This window comes from Neopsephotus bourkii, unplaced genomic scaffold, assembly GCF_033783945.1.
Source record: "Neopsephotus bourkii isolate Nb327-2 ecotype Australia unplaced genomic scaffold, CSIRO-AGI_Nbou_v1 NB_923, whole genome shotgun sequence".
In the NCBI taxonomy this organism is placed as follows: Eukaryota; Metazoa; Chordata; class Aves; order Psittaciformes; family Psittacidae; genus Neopsephotus; species Neopsephotus bourkii.
The window spans coordinates 3,061,851-3,079,080 of NW_026901417.1; the positions used below are offsets into that span (position 1 = coordinate 3,061,851).

A 17,230-nucleotide genomic window follows, 5' to 3' on the forward strand; every position below is an offset into this window, starting at 1 on the left:
GCCTGGAAAAAGATGAAAGAAAAATGGTAATATGGGTAACCCACCCTGCTGCCTCGGTCTCATCAGGTTTAGCTAAGCTCCTCCTAGGCAGCCTTTAGGATGTAAACCCTGGTGCCTTCCTTCTTGCTCGGATGACTGAGGGGTGAAACTGGTTAATCCATGGTAATGTGGTACCCACACACACTAAGGTAAGAGCAGCAGCTACAGCGGGTTGGCAGCTGCTGCAGCTCGTGCTTACATGGAGTGGATCAGTGTGGATTCCTGGGAAATGAGGCTTTTGTGGCACTGCTTTCCTCCCCACGGCTGCCTGCGCGTGTTCGTTTGCAGCAGCTACGCAGCGGGTTTGAGACTCCTCTTCGTTGGGAATCTGGCCGGAATTGGAAAGGACCCAGACGTGAACGTCCAACCCATTGCTGCTGCTCCCCGCTGCGTTCAACGGCAGCTGCCAGATGAGGTTGTGGCCAAGGAGGGCTGTTGGCAGGCAGGAGATGCTACTCCATGCTGCGGTAAGCATGAGCCCGTCTGCACTGGAATGCATAGCCATGCCTCTGGGGTTGACCCAGCATCCCAGGAACCAGCCAGCAGTGGGAGTCATTCTAATAGTTAATTGTAATGCCTCTGTGGCCTGAGCAGAGCAAACCAGAAATAATAATCAGGCTTAAAACAAACAAAAAACCCCAAAAGCAACACAGGGTTATTTTAGAATAAAAGCACATGTAGCTGAACTAATACTCCTGACGAGCAAGGACGTGGCTTTCTCCCAGGGCATCCTGCAGCCCTGCAGGGGAGAAGTGACCTTATTTGCATTTTCCTTGTTGAATCGCTGCTGGGATTTCTGCAGCACAGCAAGGGAAAATTCCTCCAGGAGCACACGGAAATATCACAGCACTAACGCAATATCCTTCAACAGGGGCCCTTTTCCTCAGCCGAGCAGGACCCCTCGTGCTGCACCAACTGCCCAGCACCAGCACCCAACGGGGGCTGCCTCATGCCGCTGCAGTGCTCATGGAATCCCAGCCTGGTTTGGGTTGGAAGGGACCTTAAAGCTGATCCGGTCCCAACTCCTGCCACAGGCAGGGACCCCTTCCACTGGAGCAGCTTGCTCCAAGCCCCTGTGTCCAACCTGGCCTTGAACACTGCCAGGGATGGGGCAGCCACAGCTTCTCTGGGCACCCTGTGCCAGCGCCTCAGCACCCTCACAGGGAAGAGCTTCTGCCTAAGAGCTCATCTCAGTCTCCCCTCGGGCAGGGTAAAGCCATTCCCCCTTGTCCTGTCCCTACAGGCCCTCATCAAGAGCCCCTCTCCAGGTTTCTTCTTGTCCCCTTTAGGCACTGGGCTCTCTTCTGCTGTCTTCCAGTATAGTGTGAAATCAGCAGGACATGAATACAAACCACAATGTCCATGAACTAAACATTAAAGACGGTTTAAATGTTCCTCTATATTTCAACAGCATCAAAGTTGCTCCTTCCTCCATTTCCAGGACAGTCTGGGATCCCTACATGCTGCTGCCCTTCCTCCCCAGCCTGTTGGATAAGCAGCAGCAGGATCTGACCTCTCCTGAACACTGGAGTGCTCTGTTCTAAGGTCAGCGTTTTGAAGTCTATGATTTTAGACTCTTCTATCGGGAGCATTTGCAATTCTAATCAAGTTCCCTGGATGGCCTCAGTTCTTCCCCAGCATGATGTCCTGCTCCAGTTCTGTCGTTAGATAACAAAATTCAGAGCACAGGAGCACTCTGCTTCTCCGTGGCACTGCGCAGTGCAGATGTAAGGCTGACTGCTGTGCAACTTGCTTGACATCTTCTCACGCTGTAGTGGCAGCTGATAAAGAGAGCAATGACTTTTATAAGTGTGTAATCTGTCCATTTACTATCAGGCCTCTATTTCACGAGTCCACTGGCTGCAGCTCCTCAGTAGCAGCTTCAAAACCAGTGGCTTTGGATGCTGCTGTGCCACAAAGGATCCCCAGAAACCTACCCCAATGGCATTCCAAATCCAGGTTGTTCCCTAGGGCTGCTCGAGGCCGTGCTCTGCATATCCCTGCAGGAGTGCTCACACAGCAGGATGCCAGGTAGAGCTGTAACTGCTGCCTCTGCAGCTTCTGTGCAAGGTGCGCAGGTACTAACTACAGAAATAGTATGGATTCATATATGCATATGTCTAAATGTATAGGTCTATATAAATAGATGTATTTTTATATAAATACATGAAACAGAGAATGCCACACCTTGGTTTTGTCCAATGAAACACTGCAAAATCCAGCATTTAATGTATAATATAACCTTTATTCTTTGTCCTCTAAACTCTTGGAAACTTACATAACAATCGTGCTTTAATTATGACACCGCTTATAGACATTTAAAATGCATCTTAATTTATAAATATTTTACATTTGGTCCATAGAACAGGTTGCAATTTACTAAATAATACTGTACTCTTTTAAACAGGCTCTGTATATATTTTTTGAATATGTATATATTACATATATATTTTTATATAGAGATAGATTTGCTTGGTGTTCAGATATTTCCTTATTGCAAAAAGCTTACATGATCATACAATAATCTTTTCTTTCAGGGCAAGTACTACAAAAAGGATACAGCTATTCACAGTTTACACACAGTAGTTCTACAACACTAGTTTGTGCTATATGATACGTTTGTACAGCTTTTTGCTAAAGAGCAGGTCTGTCAAACATCGGTCATAATTGTTTACAATCAAACATTAAATACTGCATTTGTCTTAGAACAACATGGGACTTGGTTACATTAAACAAGAAAGAGGAAGTTGGAGTTTTTATCCTTAGTCTAATGAAAGTCACAATTAGGATGTGTATGGATCATCTGGGATGTTGGTGTGGGATGGACAGGTTTCCTCTAAATCCCAATGACTTACAGGACTTTTGCATTTCAGCTATAGCTGTTTAGGATGTAGCTTAGGTCTCATCGTATTTTACAGTTGATCTATGTATGAAAGAGTTTAGAATCTACCAAACATACTCGGAGATTTTATGATGCCGTTTGAAATACATGTGTATTATATATATATAGTATTTCTACAATGATGTGCTTGACATTCTGAGAGTAATACCTTATTGCAAGAATATGGTTGTCACCTTCAGACAAAAACAACGAAAAACCCAACATTCACAGTTAACATGTTTTTCACGTAGTAGTTCTACATAAATTGTGCTATCTAACATTGTACGTTGCACAAAAATCTGCTGAAAAGCATGTTTCATTGCACAGTTCTGTCACAGTCATTTACAATCAAACACCAGCTACTGCAGTTTCCAGGATCCGTTGTGTCTGTCATATAGCTGCCAAACGAGAAACACCACACGGGGCTGGCCGTGGCATTTAACACACAAGGATTCACTGGGAGCACCCCTTCGGCCCTTCTCCCTGTGTGCCAAATGCCGACCGAGCCCACGCTGCAGACTCTTGTAGCATGGAACCAACTTCCCTCACACCTTCATCACCACAAATAATAGGTAAATAAAAATAGAACTGTTTTCAAAGTGCTATCGAGCCATATTTCATATTTTGCTTATGAGAAACTGTTAAAGTCCTCGAACAGATTCAAAAGACCAGTTGTGGATCGAGCCCTAAGTTAGAGCTGCAAGGACGAGCTTCACCTTGAGGCCATTGGTTTGGTTTCTGTTTTGGTGGCAATGCAATAATAGTAGAATCGTAACAGCACGATAGAAACTCAAGTACTCTGAGCTCGAGTTGCAAGTACTTGGTATTTCTTTTACTCCTGGGAATCTTTAAGAGCTCTTGGATATTATTTCTTATATTGCTAAAAGAGACATATTTTTGCCTATAGCATCTGCGGCTTGTGTCGCATTGATTCACAAATACATGCTCTTTTTCATCAGAAACAGTATATGGATTTTAAAAGACATTTATAATCTTATTCGAAAGGTATCCTGAAAGAACAAGTGCAGGTAGCACTTAGAGCAGTGTTGTGCTGGGCGGCCAAACAGCCACGGGACTCAACTGCACTAGGAAAGTGCTTAAAGGAATGTGTATAGAGGAATGTGTCTGCTGTTAACTGAAGGAAGACTCTTCCCCTTCAAATGGCCTCGACTGGAACCAAGTTTAAGGGCAGACTTTCACTGGAAATCACTTGTTTACAAAATACTTCATTCTTTTGTACAAAACAACTCCAAACTGAATTTTTACTCCTGTAAAGTCAGAAATAACAGTCTTGGGATTGAGCGGTAAGAAATAGTGATAAACTACTAAAAATCAGCAGCACGAAACTTCAAATAGTCCTGCTAAAAGGTAGATTAAAAAGGTCTTGGCACATCAATTTACAAATTCCAAGATATGCAACTATTATTGTGAAAGGATAAAAACATTAACAGTCTATGGGTTGCCAGAGAACACAGAACACTCGACGTGTGAGCTCGCGCAGTGGTGGATCATGCCCATGGCTATTCCCTTGTGGTGGAGATGACCTTTTGTCTTTTTTTTTTCCTTTTTTTTTCTTTTTTTTTTGCCACTAGAGGTAGGTAATTATATTCTCGGACATGAATTTGTGGTCATATTCAACCATATTTTTTGTTGTTGTGGAGTTGTCTTGGTGCTTCGACAATAGAGAAGTTTAGATGTAGGCTTCTTTGTTTGCAGAGTTGCTCTGCTGGGCCTGGTCTGGCCCGTTTTCAGGATGAGTGATGTCTTCACTTGGCTGAATCATCACTTGGATGCGCTGAAAGAACAATAAATGTGAGGCGGGCAAAAAACTCAGGGGTTTGGGTGGTTGGTTTTTAAAGGCAACCCGAACCACTTCTGCCCAGGAATTAGAGCTAATTTCAGTTTAGATGTAAGGAAGAAGTTCATTACTGTGAGGGTGGTGAGGCACTGGCACAGGTTGCCCAGAGAAGTGGTGAATGCTCCATCCCTGGCAGTGTTCAAGGCCAGGTTGGACAGAGCCTTGGGTGACATGGTCTAGTGTGAGGTGTCCCTGCCCATGGCAGGGCGCTGGAACTTGATGACCTTAAGGTCCTTTCCAACCCAAATCATTCTATGATTCTGTGATTCTATGAAAATGAAAAACCTGTCTCTCCCTGGGGACCAAAAAGGCAGTGAGCCACAGCCTTAGCTATGTTCTGGATATGACGGTGAGCTTGGAGACCACCTGCAAAGCAGCCTGTGCCCCTGGCATTCCCAGCCAAGCATGCCTGGGGAACAGAATCAAGGAGAGGCCATGTGGGGCAGAGGAGGGACTGCAGCAAGCCACAGGCACAGCACAGAGGCTGCAGCAGGAACTCAAAGCTGGATTGCAGACCTGATGGTGACTGCCCCAGGGAGCAGAGGGGACTAGAGTGTTGGCAGCAGTTTCTGGGAGTTACTGCCTCCAAGGATAGAAGTGAAGTAGACTTGTAGTGCAGATTGCTTTACTTCGGTTCTGTCTTTCCTAGTCCTTTTGTGTTCTCCACTCAGGAAGAGTACCTGCCTAGCTTAAACTTGCATCTAGAGCCCAGGTTTTATCATCATGTTGTAGGTTCCTTCTATTATCTAATGATCATTTGTCAGTGCTTCACAAATGAGACCTTAACCCACAGCAAGACTGAGATGAGGAATTTTTACTGTGGTCTTGCACAAGTCTGCCGAAGAAGCAGCTGTATCTTAGGGCAACAATTCTCTGTTTGCAGGTAAACGTTTCCATCGAACTAAAGGAAAGCTGCTCAAAGTGCAGGGGCTAAGGACAAGCAGGGGAGAGAAAAAGACACGGAGTCTTTTAAAATCTGCTGAAGACAAATATTTGGCTGAAGGTGTGAGCATTGCTCGTCAATTCTGCTTAGGATCACCTGTCCTTTTGCAAAGAGAGCTCTGTCAGCTGACTTTAGAATGTTCCAGAAACCCTGACAGATTCATTCTGACAATCTTTGGTTCCCCCAACCACAGAGGACGGGGATGCGCGTTTCAACCCTTGTGCTGGAAAAGAGCCTGCTACAGAGAGATTATTGGCTGAGAAGGAAAACTGAGGATGCACCCAACCTAAAGAAAACCAAGTGGTTACTGGGCAGTGTGCGGGGTCAATAACTTCGTGAGCAGCGCACATTCCTTGAGCAGCACTTCTCCAAGGCCCCTAAAACAGATTTAAGCATCTCTTATGTGGGAAGTGTCATCTCCTTTTAACAGATGGGATAAGGAACCTGGGAGAAGCTAAAAGCACAGTGCCATGGGAAGAAGGTCTCTAATGCTCTTCAGAAATAACTGTTCACAGAGAAATCACTCAAAGACTAAAGGGAAGGACAGCATAGTCATAAAATATGCTCCTGAGATTTTACACGTACTTCCTCTGAGTTGCACCAGAGAAAGGCAGGGAGTGTAACTTAAACCAGGTGTAACTTACAACACGTTGCAGGGAGATGCTAAATAGGATCACTGTGAGCAGACTCATGGAAATGTGAGTTATGTGTGTTTAGTACAGTTTTCAGCTTGATTCCAATCCCTTAGAGCATCACCTGCCTTGACACATGACAGCATGGCTTTTGTTAGTAAGGACAAATGAACATACTTGGTAAACTGCTACTTTGGTTTCTGGGTGTAAGGAGCTGGGTTGCAAAGCATCTGGAACTCTCAAAGCCCAGAGATAAGGACACTTGATACTAGGAGTTGTGTTTAACAACAGATGGTACAGACACTGCCTTATCTTTGGTCTGTTTGGTCCTTGGTTTTATGTTTTTCAGCTCAATGTAAATTAACTGGGCTAAGCAAATATGGCCACAGGAAACAGACAGTAGGAAAGACCTGCCCAGCAACCTCTGATCAGTGTGCACAGGTCTCGCCAGGTGAAATCATGCAGTCAGGAAAAAAAAAGAGACTTACCTGTTTTAAGGAGCCTTTCAGGGTTAGAAACATGTATGCCATATAGCCTGGGATCAGCACCATGGAAGACAAAGCCATGAACCAGCCAACCCCTTGGCCCCATTTTGGGAAAACGTAACTTCCCATTGTGAGTGGAGTCATTTGGACAGCACTGAAGAGAAAGACTCCCTGCAAAATACAGTGGAAAAGAAGATTTGGATGAGATTTCCAGAGTGTTCTGTTCAAGAGTTTTTCTGGATTGACTTTTCCATCGAGGCAAGGATCCTCTGATCCCTGGTGATGGTTGCTGGGCATTGGCTTGTAGATGGGGCCTGCAGGTCACTCTTCCAAGTGGAGGTTGCAGAAACTACGCAAACATCAGTCCTCTGCACTGACCACTTCCCTGCTCAGTTAACCTTGAGTATGGAATGTGTACATGGAATGGAACTGTTTGTCTGTTTCCAAAAAATTTCTTATTGGAGTAATGGTATCAGTACAGCTCTACTGTACTGGCCATCAATGCACTCCTGGAGGCTCTTTCAAGCCTGGCTCTGCATTGACATCTCTAATATCAACACCTAAGAGTGCTTGGTGCAGAGGTTTTGATAATGCTCAGATCCTCAGAACAAACTCATACTGGAAAACAAGGGCAGTCAGAATGGAACCTGCGGTTAAGTGGTTACAGGTTTGTCTGTAACAGATCCTAGCCTGTGAAACTCAAAACCCACTCTGAATTGTTCAGCAATGAGGAGACAGTTTCCCAAGAAGCTTCTTAACAGAATTAATCTTCATGTTTTAAGTTAACAACTCTATTTTCACATACATAACCTGCATCTCAGATTATCCAGGTACGCTGGGAGGGGGAATCCACTGGTACTAGTAGAGTCTTCAGATCACCTGCACAAAATCAGAGGGAAGGGGGCTATTGGGAAAGATGGGGTCCTGGGGAATAACACTGCACACCCCTGTACACTGCACCACTGAGCAGCACCCGTGGGTTGTATTTGTGTTGGTTTCACACAGATGACCTGCAAATACAGTCTTTTTAACTCTTAAGTTCCCAAGCAAGGCTCCTATCCTGGCCTGTTCTGTCAGGGAAACCGAGCTGAACCAGAGAAAGAGGAAGCTCATTCTGATCCCAGGTTCAGGCATTGTGCAGAACCCATTCCCATAGAGGAGAATGCAGAGAGGCAGATTTTACTGGCACATCACTACACTGGACAACAAATTCTGTTGAAGCCTTTAGAAGACAGAAGAGATGTGATAAGTTCTTACACACAGTGTTGGTCATCTGCCTACTGTTCTGCCCAGCCATCTCTGATAAAATTAAAAATCATTTAAAATCAACAGAATGCAGGGTTTTGCCTTCCTGAATGCTAGTCTTCAGAAACATGAAAGCTGCCTTCACCTGGGTAGAGAAGAATCAAGGAGTCCTCTGTATAAACTCATTTCTGTGCCGTGCTTCAGTGATCTTTTTTTGCTTTTCTATCGCTATTACATGGGGCTACCAGAGAAATGTCAGTGAGTGGGAAGCATTGTGTCATGGGCAATAGTATCTACTTGATTACAAGTTTTCAGTACGGCATTAAATTATGTGCAGTAAACTAATCATTTCAAACTGTACTGTACGGGTTTAACTGGATAAAGACTGGAATAGGGAAGAGCCTGTACTGTGGTTTCCAGTGCACAAAATTCTTGGAAGGTTTGCCAGAAAATCCAGTAGCAACGTTGTTTGAGCTGAATACCATGAGAGAAGAACATCAGCACATAACCCCAGTCTGTTACCACAGTAGTGCCTGTGGAGGAATCCAGTTTACAAAGTGTGGGCATTTTTGTACAGATGGAAAATTCAGACTTCAGAGAGATTGCTAAATTTTGTCTAAGAATACAAGAAATGGGTCATGTTTGTTTCTTACATTCTTCTATCTCTACCAATCAAACTCTTGACTTGTTACCATTTCCAGGGGACTAATACAAGTCTTGCAATTGCACAGGCTTCTTGCCTTAGGCCACAGGTTTCCTTTAGTGACACTGGGTTTTGCCTATTGCCTTCAGTGGAATTGCTCAAATCCTTCAAATGGAATGAGGTCAGAGCTAATCTGAACCTGTGGGGATGGAAATGAGCGCACTGTAGTACTCAGGCCACTTTATTCACATCCTCTGAATCATATAATAAAAGTTGGTTCCTTACTGCCACAATGATAGGAGTGAAAAATGACCAGCAGAGTTTCCACCAGATGCAGGGTCTGTATCCCACCATCTCTTGGATGTTGTCATAAAATCTGTTAACACCTAAATAGAGAGATAAGAAACAGTAAAGAACATGTCAGGTAACTGAGACAGCTGATGGCTCAGTTGTTTTGAGAGACATTCTCATAAATGATGAGGTGTATTTGGAAGCTCTGTACAGACCCCAACATAACTGTTCACCAGTCTGAATGGGAAAGAAAAGTGCAGCTTGAAAGCACTGAGAATCATTTGCTCTCATTGCAGCACATTGTAATTAGTGACCAGCAAACTTCTTCCCATGAGGAAGTCTGTACATCTGAAGGTCAGATGCAGCAAACACACTTGTTTCATTTCAACTCTAAGTCTTCTTAGAACAAGAGATTTAGAATGATATTTTACCAATTCAATTAAAAATAAACCAAACCCATCCTTGTGTTAAGCAGCTTTCCCCTGTGTGGCTGTACACACACCAGAGCTGTGTATGAAATCGGAGTGGCCCTTCTGCTGCTGCTGCTGCTACCTACCAGCACTCCAGCATCTTCTAAAAATAAATAATGGTTTTATTTTTAGCTTTGATTTCTTCATTATTTAGCTGGTGTATTTTTCCATTCGTATTTGCTGGATTCACATGTGGTATCTCTGAGCTAAAAAATGCTGTTCTAGCCTCTTAAGCAGAAGGACTTCACTTATCTAGCTCTGAGTCAGTTTTGTCGTATAAACTGAAGTGCCTTAGTAATCACGGAGTAGGTCCTTGGATGAGCTAACACAGAACTAAGGTCAAATGCACAAATACTCTGGCAAGAAGGTGATACATTATTCATCAATCTTTGCACCCAGAGCTTGCCAGTCCAGACTTCTGGATATTTTAGGGCAATTATGAAGATTCAAGTGATGAAGGAGCTTGGCTCTCGCTACAAGGTCTTAGAGTGACTGAGTTGTTTCTGGTAGTTGAACATTACAGAGCTCAAAAGACCCAAGACACTATGTCAATAACAGCAGTAGTTAACACCTCGGAATGTCCAGGCTTCCCAAGGAAGGGGGACGGGAAAAAGAGAGAGAGATGTCACCTATTTCGTATTCCTGAAAAACTTAGTATCTAATGCTTCTAGGCTTACACATGGGGTGTTTTAAAGAGGCAGAAGGACCTTCCACAAGGCAACGTTGAGTGGAATTACACGCATATGAAACAAGGGCACCCTCAGTTCCCCCCTCAGCGTGGCAACACACACACAGGAACAAATCAATAGATGAATTATCCTTATGAGGTGCAAAAATTATGGGAAAAAGTAAAAACATTGTTTACCATAGCACCAGGATATTGAGATGCACTCAAAGAATACAAGGAACAAGAGACTCATTCCACTGGCAGAGTAGTAGTCAAAAAGCTTAAACACGTAGATTCCACCCTAAAACATAAGAAGGAAGTGTTAAGTAGCAAGAGCTCCAGTTTCAAGACAGATTAAAATGCAAGCTACAGACTACAGTAGCAAATAGGTTAGGGACATGTTAATGTATATGAAAATGAACATGTTGAAAGCTTGTGACACTTGAGTTCAATACTGACAAACATTAGATTACTGCTAGAATTCAGTTAACTGCTTCAATTTCACTTTACTCATTTTTATTCAAGAATTCAATTATTTCTCTCAAAATAGTTTGCAGTCCAGTAGATGGGAGGCAGCATTGGAGAATATCCCTGGCAACCCTTTTGGGCACTGTAAGGCACACTAGGGAGATGTGTATTTTCTTGGCACCTGAACCATGAAGTAGGACAAACTGCAACCATGGGCTTCAGGCATTTCACACTTCAAAGTTACTGCCTGAAGCCTTTAGATAGTGTTGATGATTGATAGATCTCTGCCACATTAACTTTTTACATGATTCCTGGTTGGAGCAGGGGATGGGAGAAATAAAACAGATGCTGTCCATTGGAGGTAAGCTAACCTTCTTCTACAGAACATACCTGAGTGATGTTGGACAGCCCTATCAGATAGGAAACAATGCACACAAGAGCAATGAAGATTTCTCTCCGATTCCGCAGTAACTTTGGAAACTCATCCACCAAAGCTGTAATGAATCCTTCCACAGTGCAGAACTGCAAGAAAAGTCACAAATAAAATACAATGCAATGCACTACAGCAGCAGGATTACATTTAGGGGAGGAGCTTTCATCACTGGCGTGAAATGATAAATGAAAATTCACTTCACTGGGAGCAGTGATGCTGAATATCTATGTTTCTGTCTACAAAGATCTCCAGTGAGATTTCCAGACACAAAAATACTCAGAATTCCTAACAGTGAGCTACAGCACGATATTTATGAACATAAAGTGCTCATTGTTGGGGTAGAAGACGATAGACCTACAGTTGAAGGTTTGACTCCTAGTTCCTTCGCAAACTTACTTTTCTCCATCCTGTGATTGACTCACATACATGAAAGGCAATAGACAGGAACGGTGTAATCAGATTAGTGGGTGAAGCTTGAAGACAGAAGACTGATCCTCATATGTAATAAATCAGATATTTTTGTATTCCCCAGAGAGGATTTTTGCTGAGGATGGGCACCTGCACACACAGAGCATGGCCATGCTGCAGGTCTTTTCTGCATGTATATATTCAAAATGAATGTTACCATTATGATGGCTGAGATGATGAAATCCAGATGTAGGTGAAGTTCTATTCATTTTCAGCAGTGCAATCAGAACTTAACCAATAGTTACAGTTGCTGTAAATGACAGTGTATGAAACGTTTCACTGACAGACAGAAATGAAGCAAGCATGACAGCCTGGAGATACAGATTCTCTTTAATAACATCAGACTCCCTTCCTCAGCTGTTAGTTGCCTAGAGACAAGGTCTTTCAAGAATATTTTTGACCCAATTAATTTCACAGTATTTTCCTCCCAGATGAAGCAATAGGTTTGAATGTCAAGGCCAAAGCTTATGGAAAAACAAAGGAATAGAAAACAAATGTTCAGCTCCCTTTCATGTTGCAGGATGAAATGCCCTCTTGGTCTTTGTGTATTTTTGTTCACAGGCTGAAGTCAGTGTGGATTTATAGAAAATGATGGATTTTCTCTACTGAAAGCTAAGGAATTCTAGCGAGGCCCCTGTTCCTTCCTGTGCTCTGAGGGTTGTGCCAACAGCTGTGAGGTGCTGGTTTGATAGTGGCAGCTGTAGATGACTTGAACACTTCTGCCTGCAATGGGTCATACACAGATCACCAAACACTGCAGCAGCAGAAGGGACTTCCCTGGCAGAGCCCTCCAAGAACACTGTGCAAGGTAAGACAGAGTGCTTTCCTGGTGCTCACAATACAGCTGCTCTCTGGGTTGAGAGTATTACTGATTAACGAAGGTTTTGTTGGACATAGGCCATTTGAGTGTGTAAAGTGCTTTTTCTTGTGCTGTGTGATGTTTTTGTTCGTTTTGCAGTAAATTTTTTTTTATATTATTGCATGACTGAATTATTTCATTGTTCCATTTAATCTAAACAGTGACACTGAACAATGGCTTATCTGGATTTGCAAAACATCTAGGTTGTGCCCTCCCACTCATCTTCAGTTGTCAGATACCATCTAGAACTCAGCTACAGCCTGGACCAAGGAACTCTTGATCCTTACCCCAGAAAGTGATTTCAGAACACACTAAGATGCAGAATGTCCTCAGTAATGAGCCTAATGTCCCCTGAATTTGCTCCTGACATTCATATGCTTAAAATGAAACGTGCGCTGCATCATTTTGCTCCATGTGGTAAGTTCTGAAGTCGCCTTTTGTGGCATCTAAATCTTGTCAAGCTTATCCCAGTGTCTCCTACACTGATGGACATTGCAAAGGTATTCTTAATATTGTGACTGAACAGGGAAGAGTTCAAAGAAGAACTTTATTGCACATTTTTTATAGGCTTCCAACAGTTCATGAAAAAGCAGAAGTGTCTCAATATCAGCCTTTCACTATGCCAGGCTCCTGGAACCACTTAGTCTCTCCTCTCCTTAATACCTCCTATCATTTATGTGATGATTCCTGAAACCATCTTGCACCACTTAGAGCTGGCAGTGCAGTATGCAGAGAGGCACCAACCTTGTACCGTGCAGCTGCAGAAAATGTTAACAGTTATTACACCAGTTTTACCTGACTGTCAATCCCGAGCATAAGCAACATGGAGAAGAACAGTATTGCCCAAAGAGGAGAAATGGGCAACTGCGTCACTGCTTCTGGATAAGCCAGAAATGCCAGTCCAGGGCCTGGGGGAGAAACAGGAGAGGAGATGTCAGTGTGACTGACCAGCAGTGTGATGATGTGCTCTATCAACGTTTCGGCGTATTTGAATGACTCAGCCATGAATGCATCATCTGATCAAGGATTTCAGCTTCATCAGTGTTCACTGACCAAGAAGTCAGTGCATGCATCTTGCTTTTAAAATGAACCATCCAAAACAAACAAAAACCCAAACCCACTAACCAAAAGACTTGATGCAGTTCAGAAACTGCTTCTGAGAGACAACTTTCGTATAGCAAAGGCAGGGAATGTTATCCTGTAGGAATACATCTTCAGGTGCTGATCAACCTTCTCCCTCAAGCAGTAATTGAGCTGTAATCTACTGCTTGGCACCAAGTAGCTCAGAAGAGAAACAAAGATAGATCAGAAATGGAGGAGGCGCTACCAGCATTTATCGCATTCCCATTTCCTGTTCCATTAATTACCTTAAAATACACATTTGAATAAACTACCCAGTTGGGACCAGGCAAACCTTGTCATTTGTGTTTTTACTAAGCACTGTTGGGGGCGTGGTGTTGGAAGAACAGAAATCCTTATTGAGAAAGAAGGAGCTGTTTTTACTGTCATAGCATAGCTGGAAGCCAGCTGATTTCAGTTTAAGAGGGAAACCTGTAGCAAACTAACTAATCACAGAAGGAGAATCAGTGTGCCTCACCGAAGGGGCATCCCATTCCTTTCATGAGAGGGAGGTTTGCCTGTGAGCACTGGTTGAACATACAGAGCTCTCAGACCAGTGAAGGGTTGGCCTTACACACCTCAATTGTCAAAGCAAATGCAATGCAGATTTTGAAGCATTTGCACCTATGATTGGAATGCCTTCCAGTGGCAGTGGTGAGAGCAATATCAACCTGAGATAAATGTTCTTGACTCTGTTACACATTCCACCAAAATGCAGCTGCAGCTTTTAATAATATTGTTATCTTACAAAGCTGTGTAAAAGATCACAAAGCAACATCTCGTGGTGCAAAAATGAAGAATCAGTTTCTGAGCTTACACAGAGAAATAGAAGCCTTAATGAAAAGGTCAGGTTTCCAAACATCCTTTGCAATTTGTGGCCACAGGAGGTGATGTGCGTCTCTGTTACCTTTGGTACCTTCCAAAGTATTTAGGAGCTTAATAGGATATAAAAATATTGTTGTGTTTGCAGGTGTAATCATTATAGTTCTATCTGTGTCAGATATCCAAGAGGCTTATTTCACACACCACTGACTTGACAGAGCAGTTTTTGACAACAGTGTGTGCCATCCAAATTGTTTCTTCTCCTGTCTTTGTATGTGTCCTTTACTGAAGATTATTTTTAGGTCTCTGATTCTCTCCTTTTCTAACAAAGGAAATACTTCACCAAGTGGATATGTTTGCTGGTATAGTAAGGCATGTTTTGTCCACCAGTGGCTTCCAACCAAGCTTCCAGTTATCAGATCCCTCCCTGTGGCCAAAATTGCTAAGTGAGTATCTGGTACACCAGCTGGGTTAGGGCAGCCATCTGCTCTCCTCCTTTAAGCTTTTTCATCTGCAAGAAAGATAAGGAACTGCAAAGAATAGCAGAATTCCTGCACGGACATCTTAGTGCCCTGAGCAAAACCACTTTCACAGTAAAAGTCCCATTAAATCTGGTGATAGCTGGAAGTGTGAGGAGGTGAGAAATGGATCCATCTCCAAAGGCTCAACCACAAGAAACAGTAAAAGGAATTTAAAACCCCAAATGAATTTGAAAATACAGGCTCCAAAACCCTCCTGACCATCATTCCTCCTTTCAGTTTGCTTTTAAGAATTCCAGTAGCATGAGGGTCACCCTGATGTTGAGCTGAGTACGGAAGTCACAAACAGTGCTGCCACCTCTTGTGAACGCACACCTGTAAGTAGCAGTCAGTGTTCATTGTGCAGCCCAGATGAGTTTCTGGCTGAAATACTCTCCACACCAAAGATTTGAGAGCACAAGGCAGGCAGGCAGAGCTCTGCTCAGTGTGAAGTGATTCTGCTGGTGGTGCCTGGAAATGATGCTCTCTCTTCTGCAGTCAGGGTGACTGAACTGACAGGGAGCTGAGGAGTGTTTCGAGGGAGGGGTTTTGAACCATTACATGAAGCAGTTGGATACAACAGACAAACCAAAACCAAATGATGCCACCAAACAACTTATAGAAAAATACATTGGATACCTGATGCTGCAACATCTGCAATAGGCCTCTTTGTGACATTAGCCATGAATCCAACAATGGAGAAGATGACAAAGCCAGCAAACATGCTTGTGCATGAGTTTATGCAGCACACTATGATGGAGTCCCTGAAAGAAAGGTAAGGTGCTTTAAGCAGCAGGTAAAGCAGTGCTGCCGTTCATCAGTATATTCCTGTGAAAAGATTTCATGCCTTTAGGATTTCTGTTTGGGTTCCATTTCATTCTGTCTCTCCCTTTAGTGTAACCGTGGTTATACATCCCATTCCTAGTTAGATGTAACATTTAATATTCAGATCTGAGCCTACACTTTATTTCAATGATACAGGTCACAGAAAGACAGAATCCAGCTCCAGCTGAGACAGGAAGGTGCCACGGTAATAAGTGCAGTCATCTGCTTACCTGTAAACGTTGTTGTGGAAAGGGTTGTAACTTCCAAGGGCAATCAGTGAACCAAGACCCAAACCATAGGAGAAGAAAATCTGTGTGGCAGCATCCAGCCAAACCTGATTGTGAGAAAGAATGGTGTTAAAAGACTGTGCCTGCACCTGAGGAGCAGGTCAGATGTCTGCAAGGGGCACAGGTAGCAGTGAAACTTCTGTAACCACAGGTGCAATATTTACCTCAGAGTCTGAAAGCTTACTGAAGTTAGGAGTGATATAGAATAAAATGCCTTCCTTTGCTCCAGGCAGTGTTACACCACGGAAGAACAAGATAAGCAGCATCACATAGGGATAAGTGGCAGAGAAATATACCACCTGATGGGAAGAAACAAAGACATTGTAAGTGTGGAAGGAAGAATGATCTGTGCTTGTCAGCACTTCAGAAAATATTTGCTCCCTAAAAACACCATAGGAGCAACTGAGGCTGACTTCTCAAATGGAAGCATTTCTCAGTGGAAAGACTTGGTGTGGAAAGGGGAGTGCCTACTGCAGCATTCCCTAACACCATGGCTATAAAGTAGGTGCTGTTGCCAGCTTCCCTGAAGGTGGAATAGAGGGGACAAAGGGATTTTTGCATAAGGGGCTCTTGCTTGTCATTCTTTGTAGTCAGCAAGGGGAGCTCCCAAAACTCCATGGCTCATGGCACCAGTACCCTGCTTGTAGAACAACGTCCATTAATGTATTACTCCACCTCTCAGACAGCTGCTTTTGTGTTTTTCACATGCACTCCTCATCTGTGTTATGATAAACAGGGTCCTACTCTCTTCCCTTTTCAAAAGCCCTATAAAAAAGACACTCTGAGGTCAAACTCCACTGAAACATGGCTGCAGCTTGTCATTTCCCTGCCATTTTGGGGAGAGGGAAGAGCATGTGCCAACGGCAGATGTTGTTGCCCTTTCATTCCTAGGAAAAGATTTGTCAGCAACATAATTTCCTTTAATTCATTAGTAGAATCTATTTTGCACTCAGAAGCCAGCCAAACTCCAAGAAGCACAGCATGCAAGTACGCCTGTGGCAAGGACCATCTACAGCTCTCAGTCAGCATAAGGAAAGGAAGGGAGTAGCTCTTACATGCAGTACAGCTTCAGCACTTATGTATCTGAGTCCAGCAAGGGCTGTGCAGTAAATGCATGCTTCTCACTGAAGCCAAAATACTGCATCCTCACTCCACTGCTATCCGAACTAGCTGGAATAGTCATCCCAGGAACGAGACATATGTTCAGGCAATTTTATACCTGGCACAGCCCGGCAGTCTGTAAGTGAGCAAGATCTAAGACTGTGGCTACAGAGGAG

The 17,230-nt window shown here is 43.5% G+C and overlaps 1 protein-coding gene and 1 long non-coding RNA gene across 2 annotated transcripts in view; one reads left to right on the top strand and one right to left on the bottom strand.

Moving 5' to 3' along the window:
* Positions 1 to 1,107: 1,107 nt before the first annotated feature.
* On the top strand, positions 1,108 to 12,166 carry LOC133214712 (uncharacterized). The gene is made up of 3 exons (XR_009726205.1): positions 1,108 to 1,584; positions 1,678 to 2,117; positions 12,085 to 12,166. It is a non-coding gene; the product is annotated as an uncharacterized LOC133214712 (long non-coding RNA).
* SLC6A1 (solute carrier family 6 member 1) overlaps positions 2,264 to 17,230 on the bottom strand; it is a 60,490-nt gene continuing 45,523 nt past the window's right edge. Inside the window, exons 7-15 of the mRNA XM_061357871.1 lie at positions 16,118 to 16,252; positions 15,897 to 16,000; positions 15,481 to 15,605; positions 13,178 to 13,290; positions 11,013 to 11,144; positions 10,353 to 10,455; positions 9,012 to 9,112; positions 6,842 to 7,009; positions 2,264 to 4,715 (exon numbers count right to left, since the gene is read on the bottom strand). Of these exons, the coding sequence (XP_061213855.1) occupies positions 4,611 to 4,715; positions 6,842 to 7,009; positions 9,012 to 9,112; positions 10,353 to 10,455; positions 11,013 to 11,144; positions 13,178 to 13,290; positions 15,481 to 15,605; positions 15,897 to 16,000; positions 16,118 to 16,252 (1,086 nt within the window). The 3' untranslated portion in view covers positions 2,264 to 4,610. The remainder of the gene's footprint in view (positions 4,716 to 6,841; positions 7,010 to 9,011; positions 9,113 to 10,352; positions 10,456 to 11,012; positions 11,145 to 13,177; positions 13,291 to 15,480; positions 15,606 to 15,896; positions 16,001 to 16,117; positions 16,253 to 17,230) is intronic.